Consider the following 6476-nt stretch of genomic DNA (forward strand, 5'->3'; position numbering starts at 1 on the left):
TTGGAAATAAACTTACCATTAGTTTTAGCCTGAACATCGCAGAGTGTTATTTCCTTCGATGTTCAAGGTGGACAGGAAAACATTGTGCATAGCGTCCGTGGGACTCCAATGCTTGAAGCCACGTTGGAAGGGAAATTGTTAATCCTGTGGCATATCTTATCCTGCATTACAACAGTGACTGCACTTCAAAAGTATTTCATTGACTCTAAAGCGCTTTGGAACATCCTGAGTTGTGAAAGGCGTTATATAAATCTTTCTTCTTCACGTCTTGGCGAAGGGTGCAATTTCCAGTTCATTGGAGATGCAGGTGTGCTTATGAAGAGAATGCAGAATGTTTACCTCTGTATGTACACCAGCCCGCCCACCCCCACCCCCGCCCTGCAATGGGCTGGGATGGAAATTTTGCGGGTGAAGGGGGGAACTGTTCCACTGGCTCCTTTAACGCCCCTCCCCACCTCTCCCCACTCCCAAGAATCACATCTGGGATTCCCCATAAGAAATTATGTCAACCGTTCAATACATGTGCCCAGCAGATGTAGTCTGAGACTTGGGGAGCGCTGGTGCTGTGCATTGTCTGAGAATTGGGGAGGGTTAGTGCCGTGCTTTGTCTGAGCATTGGGGAGTGTCAGCCTTGTGTATTGTCTGATATCTGGGGACTATAAGTACTGTGTGTCCTCTGAGATTCTGAAGGGTGATAAGTGTGGATCCTGGGGAAGCCTGCTGCAATGCATGGAGTTAGTTACAGGCTGGCAAATGAGATGCCTTTTTACGACTTCAGTGGTTCTGAGTTTTCTCATGGAAATCTTCTGTCAGTCTGCACCTATTGAGGGATGACGAGATCCAAATCATTGACATGTGGGGAACGCTCGCATCAGTGATGTGAGCAGAGGAAGCACATCGAGTGACAGCACACAGCCAATTACCTGGAAACATAACCGTCGGGGCATACTGCCACACTATTTTCTTTAGCCGGTGTTGATAAATGACACGCAATCAAATGGTCTTTTGAAAAGTTTAATCAAGAGAGAAAAAGGCAGTCAATGCTAACTGTTCTAAAACCACTCGGCATGCATCAGGGGCCTGGTAGCAATGTACACCCTCATTTTTTGGGGGCATTCAAAATTCCGCGCATGCGCATTTTTTTCTGTTCAAAAGCCAGCACGCTGGCTGCAGGGACCTTCAGAGCACCGCGCACCCGCGCAGCTTAATGGGAACATTGCCTGGCAGTACCGTACACACACCTGGTAGTGCAGTACAGGCACCTGACAACAGACTACAGGCGCCTGGCAATAGACTACAGGCACTTGGCAATAGACTACAGGCACCTGACAGTACAGTACAGGTACCTGGCAATAGACTACAGGCACCTGGCAGTACGGTACAGGTACCTGGCAATAGACTACAGGCACCTGGCAATAGACTACAGGCACCTGGCAATAGAGTACAGGCACCTGACAGTACAGTACAGGTACCTGGCAATAGACTACAGGCACCTGGCAGTACGGTACAGGTACCTGGCAATAGACTACAGGCACCTGGCAATAGACTACAGGCACCTGGCAATAGAGTACAGGCACCTGACAGTACAGTACAGGTACCTGGCAATAGACTACAGGTACCTGGCAGTGCGGTACAAGTACCTGGCAATAGACTACAGGTACCTGACAATAGACTGCAGGCACCTGGCAATAGACTACAGGCACCTGGCAATAGAGTACAGGCACTTGACAGTACAGTACAGGTACCGACAGAACAGTATAAGTGCCTGCAATATAGAAGTATATGCAGTCTATGAGTCAAGGGTTATGGGGCGTGGGCAGAGAAGTGGAGCTGAGTCCATGATCAGATCAGCCATGATCTTATTGAATGGCAGAGCAGGCTCGAGGGGCCGAATGGCCCAGTCCTGCTCCTATTCCTTATGTAGTGTACACACCATTGAAAAGCAGCACATTTACCAGGCAGCACAGCATAAATACCCGCGATACAATGCACACATCCGATCCAGGTGCTCAGATCCTAGCCTACAATTTTAAAACGCTGCTGACGTCACTGGGTAACAAAGCTCTTGAACTAGATTTACAAACGACACAAACGGGCTGTGGGTTCACTTTCATTCCCTTCCTCAGCATCACTTTCCTTAACTCTTGCGTCCGATGTCTTTCAGGTTACTGCACTGGTCGCACATTGAGTGTTCCCTTTGGCTTACACCCACTCCACCCCCCACTCCCCTTCCACCTCCCGCCCCCCTTCCCCCCAACCCCCTGCCCTCCCCCCTCCACCCCAGCCCCCCCCCCTCGTCCCCCCCCCCTCTCCCTCCAATTTTACTCCTGAAGACTAGGACCCTTCTTCGAACATCTATACAGAAGCCTTGACTAGCTGCTCCGTGTCCGTGGAACTGCCCTCCCCACCACCCCCCCCACACCCAGTGAGAGTCAGTGCCGGGGGGGTGGGGGAGGGGGCATAAGTTAGGGGCTGGGGCTCAATGCTGCAGACGGCCCGAGTTGCCCAGGTTCTCGGCGGCAACTTTTCTGGTGGCGCGGCACAAGATCCTGTGGGAACCTCGGCAACCGAGCCCCGGTTGACCTTCGCATCCCTCTCTAGCCTGTGGGCCACTGAGACCAACTCGCCCCCCCCCCCACTCCCCCCCCCTGTCACCACCCTTCGGCACGGACCAGCGTCCAAACAAAAAGCGCCTCTCCTGATCTATATATGGTTCAATTCCATATCGGGCAGTGCAATTCCCATCCGGAGTTGGGGGGGGCAACACGCCTAGAAGGTTTAATAAATTCAGATCTATTCAACTACGGAAAAAAAAAAGATGGGCAGTTACCAACCCGAGGGTTTACAAGTCGCTGATTTCCAGTGTCCCGTTTTTGGTTGCGTTGGGTAAGACCTCATTGGGCGTCTTGAGCTCAGATCTGCTGCCCAGCAGGCCCTCCTGTAGCCGAGCCTTCTGGGCGACGTGGTTGACTTGGCACATCTCCACGTAGGTGCTGGCCGTGCCCCTGCTGCCCGGGTTCTTGTCGTCCACCTTGCGGCTGGCCCGGCACAGGGCCTTGCGGAAGCCCCGCTTGAAGTTGTCGGAGAGGAAGCCGTAGATGACGGGGTTGGCGCAGCTGTTGGCGTAGGGCAGGACCACCACGAAGAAGTAGAGCCCCACCAGGGCGGGCTCTGACGGCATGGTGGAGCCCAGGTTGATGAAGTTCATGGCATAGAAGGGAAGCCAGCAGAAGACGAAGGCGGCCACCACCACCACCACCATCCAGGTCAGCCTGCGCTCGGACTGCTTGCGCTTGGTGGAGGTGGCCCTCACCTTCTTGCCGGACGAACGCACCTTGACCACGATGAGCAGGTAGCAGAAGCAGATGACCAGCAGGGGGGCGAAGAAGCCCAGGGTAGCCGCGTAGATGATGAAGGCCCTCGACCAGGCCTCGATGGGCTCCGGCCAGTTGATGTTGCAGGTGTGCATGCCGGCCTTGACGCCCGAAAAGATGACGACCGGGAGGACCACCACGAAGGACACGGCCCAGACCATGGCGCTGATGAGCTTGGCCACGTGGGGCTTGCGCCACCGGATGGACTTCACCGGGTGGACCACCGCAAAGTACCGGTCGATGCTCATCACGGTGAGGCAGAAGATGCAGGTGAACTGGTTGATCGCGTCCACCGTCATCACCAGCCGACACATGAGCGAGCCGAAGGGCCAGTAGGCCAAGGCGTTCTGAATGGCGAGAAAGGGCAGGCCCAGCATGAAGAGCTCGTCGGCAATGGCCAGGTTCAAGATGTAGATGTTGGTGACCGACTCCATCTTGGCGTAGTGGAGGATGACGTGTATGACGAGAGTGTTGCCGCTGAGTCCGATGACGCACACGGTGAAATAAATCACGGGGATTAGTACGGCGCCTGCGTCGGATGGGGTGGATGGCTCCAGGGTGCCATTAATGGACATGTTTTCCATCGATAGCGTTGCCATGCTGTGCTCTCTGGGACCCAGTGAAGGCGTTACAAGATAGGCTAAAGGTTTCTCCATCTCTTCCTGGGTGTGTTGCTTCCAGCAGCACCAGATTCCTGAAAAGCACAACCAAATTCTCATATTAATGAGGATTAACATGCACCGTGCTCCGTGTTTCATCATGTTAACCCAAGTTTATTCATGGTAATCCTTCTGCACACACCACCACCCACCCCCCGCCCCCCCCCCCCCACCCCTCCTCCACACATCTTATGTTTTTTTTCTCTTTGTCTCCAATGGCAGCTGGTCATTATCCCGCCATTCACACCCTATCGACACTAACCTTTTTCTAACTTCTGCCATTACCCTTTCAATTCGGCCCATCATCCCTTCTGTCTCTCTAATCTCTCCTGCCTTCCACCCTATCACAGACCTTCCCTTTTGTTCTTTCCTCCCCTCCCCCTTTCACTGCTCCTTAAGAATCTGTTCTTTTCGAACAGTTCTGCCGACCCGAAACGTTAACTCTGTTTCTCTCTCCACAGATGCTGCCCGACCCGCTGAGTATTTCCAGCATTTTTCTGTTTTTATTTCATGTTAGTCATGTTACCCCATGTTTACTCATGTTAACCATGTTACCTACCCCATGTTTAGTGCTAGTCACCACTTGCCCCTCAACCAACACCAGAAAAAACAATGACAACCTGCATTTATATAGCACCTACAACATAGTAAAACGTTCCAAGGTGTTTCACGGGGGCATTGCCAGACAAAATTTGACACCGAGCCACATAAGGAGATATTAGGACTGGCTTGGTCAAAGAGGTAGGTTTTAAGGAGAATCTTAAGGTAGGAGAGAGTGGTGGCGAGGTGGAGAGATTTCGGGAGGGAATTCCAGAGCTTAGCATCCTATACAGCTGAAAAACTGATTAACATAGAAAGTAGTGCAGGAGTAGGCCATTCGGCCCTTCGAGCTTGCACCACCATTTAATATGGTCATGGCTGATCAGGGAACTTCAGTACCCCATTCCTGCTTTCTCTCCAAACCCCTTGATCCCTTTAGCCGTAAGGGCCACATCTAACTCCCTTTTGAATATATCTAATGAACTGGCCTCTACCACAGAACAAAATTTCTGTGGTAGAGAATTCCATAGGTTCACAATTCTCTGAGTGAAGAAGTTTCTCCTTGTCTCGGACCTAAATGGCTTACCCTTTATCCTTAGACTGTGTCCCCTGGTTCTGGACTTCCCCAACATTGGGAACATTCTTCCTACCTCTAACCTGTCCAATCCCGTCAGAATTTTATATGTTTCTATGAGATCTCCTCTCATTCTTCTAAATTCGAGTAAATATAAGCCTAGTCGATCCAGTCTTTCTTCATATGTCAGTCCTGCCATCCCTGGAATCAGTCTGGTGAACCTTCGCTGTACTCCCTCAATAGCAAGAATGTCCTTCCTCAGATTAGGGGACCAAAACTGTACACAATATTCAAGGTGTGGCCTCACCAAGACCCTGTGCAGCTGCAGTAAGACCTCCCTGCTCCTATACTCAAATCCTCTCGCTATATTTCACAAGAGCCCAAGCTGGGATTGAACTTCAGATCACAAATCCAAGTATCATTAGATTACTGGTTACATTACCACTACACCAGCACATCCTCAGATGGAATGCGAGGACAGTGGCTATATCGCTGGACCAGTAATCCAGAGGCCTGGACCAATGATCCAGAGACATGAATTCAAATCCCACCACGGCAGCTGGGGAATTTAAATTCCGTTAATTAACTAAATCTGGATTTAAAAGCTAAGATCAGCATGAAACTATTATAGTGTCGTAAAACCCCATCTGGTTCACTAATGTCCTTTAGGGAAGGAAATCTGGCACCCTTACCCGGTCTGACCTATATGTGACTCCAGACCCACAGCAATGCGGTTGACTCTGAAATGGAGGAGCACGCCATTGTGTTTTCAAGGTGGCTCACCACCACCTTCTCGAGGGGCAATTAGGGATGGGCAATAAATGCTGGCTTTGCCGGTGATGCCCGCCTGCTGTGCATGAAGAAATATCAGAAATGTTTCTGGAATGATACTGATTCAAAATGGCTTCCAATCTTCCCTTTGTCACAAATCAGTGCACTCCAAATCTTTTTATTGTGTGAAGTGCTTTGTGACAATTTGACACGATAAAGCACCATACACATGACAGTTACAATTGTTATCATTTTAATTGTGATCTGAGATTAAATCTAAAATAGAATACAGTCACAGAGCAAAGAAATTCAGATTTTCAGGGCTGTGCTTTTTTCTAATGGATGTGAGTTCACGGTTAAGTACCGGGTTGTGTCTGCATAACACTGAGGTGAGGATTGAGTGGTTACGGATCTGTCAGTAGTGACAGGAGCAATTTAATGGTGCGCTGGCGTTGCACTAAATGCATTGGAATAGCTTCCCCTCTCGGCCTTTTGGCTAAGATTAAATATAGTAGCGCAAAGTGATCTTTGGCGCTGGAGTTGATCTGACAAGAATGG

The 6476-nt window shown here is 50.5% G+C and overlaps 1 protein-coding gene across 1 annotated transcript; it reads right to left on the bottom strand.

The window, feature by feature from the left end:
* Positions 1–2763: 2763 nt before the first annotated feature.
* Positions 2764–4041, bottom strand: LOC139230513 (somatostatin receptor type 5-like). Its single transcript, XM_070862343.1, has one exon. The coding sequence runs from the start codon at positions 4028–4030 to the stop codon at positions 2843–2845; it is 1188 nt and encodes a 395-aa protein (XP_070718444.1). The 5' UTR covers positions 4031–4041; the 3' UTR covers positions 2764–2842.
* Positions 4042–6476: the final 2435 nt, after the last annotated feature.

Source organism: Pristiophorus japonicus, chromosome 19 (genome assembly GCF_044704955.1).
Source record: "Pristiophorus japonicus isolate sPriJap1 chromosome 19, sPriJap1.hap1, whole genome shotgun sequence".
NCBI lineage: Eukaryota > Metazoa > Chordata > Chondrichthyes > Pristiophoridae > Pristiophorus > Pristiophorus japonicus.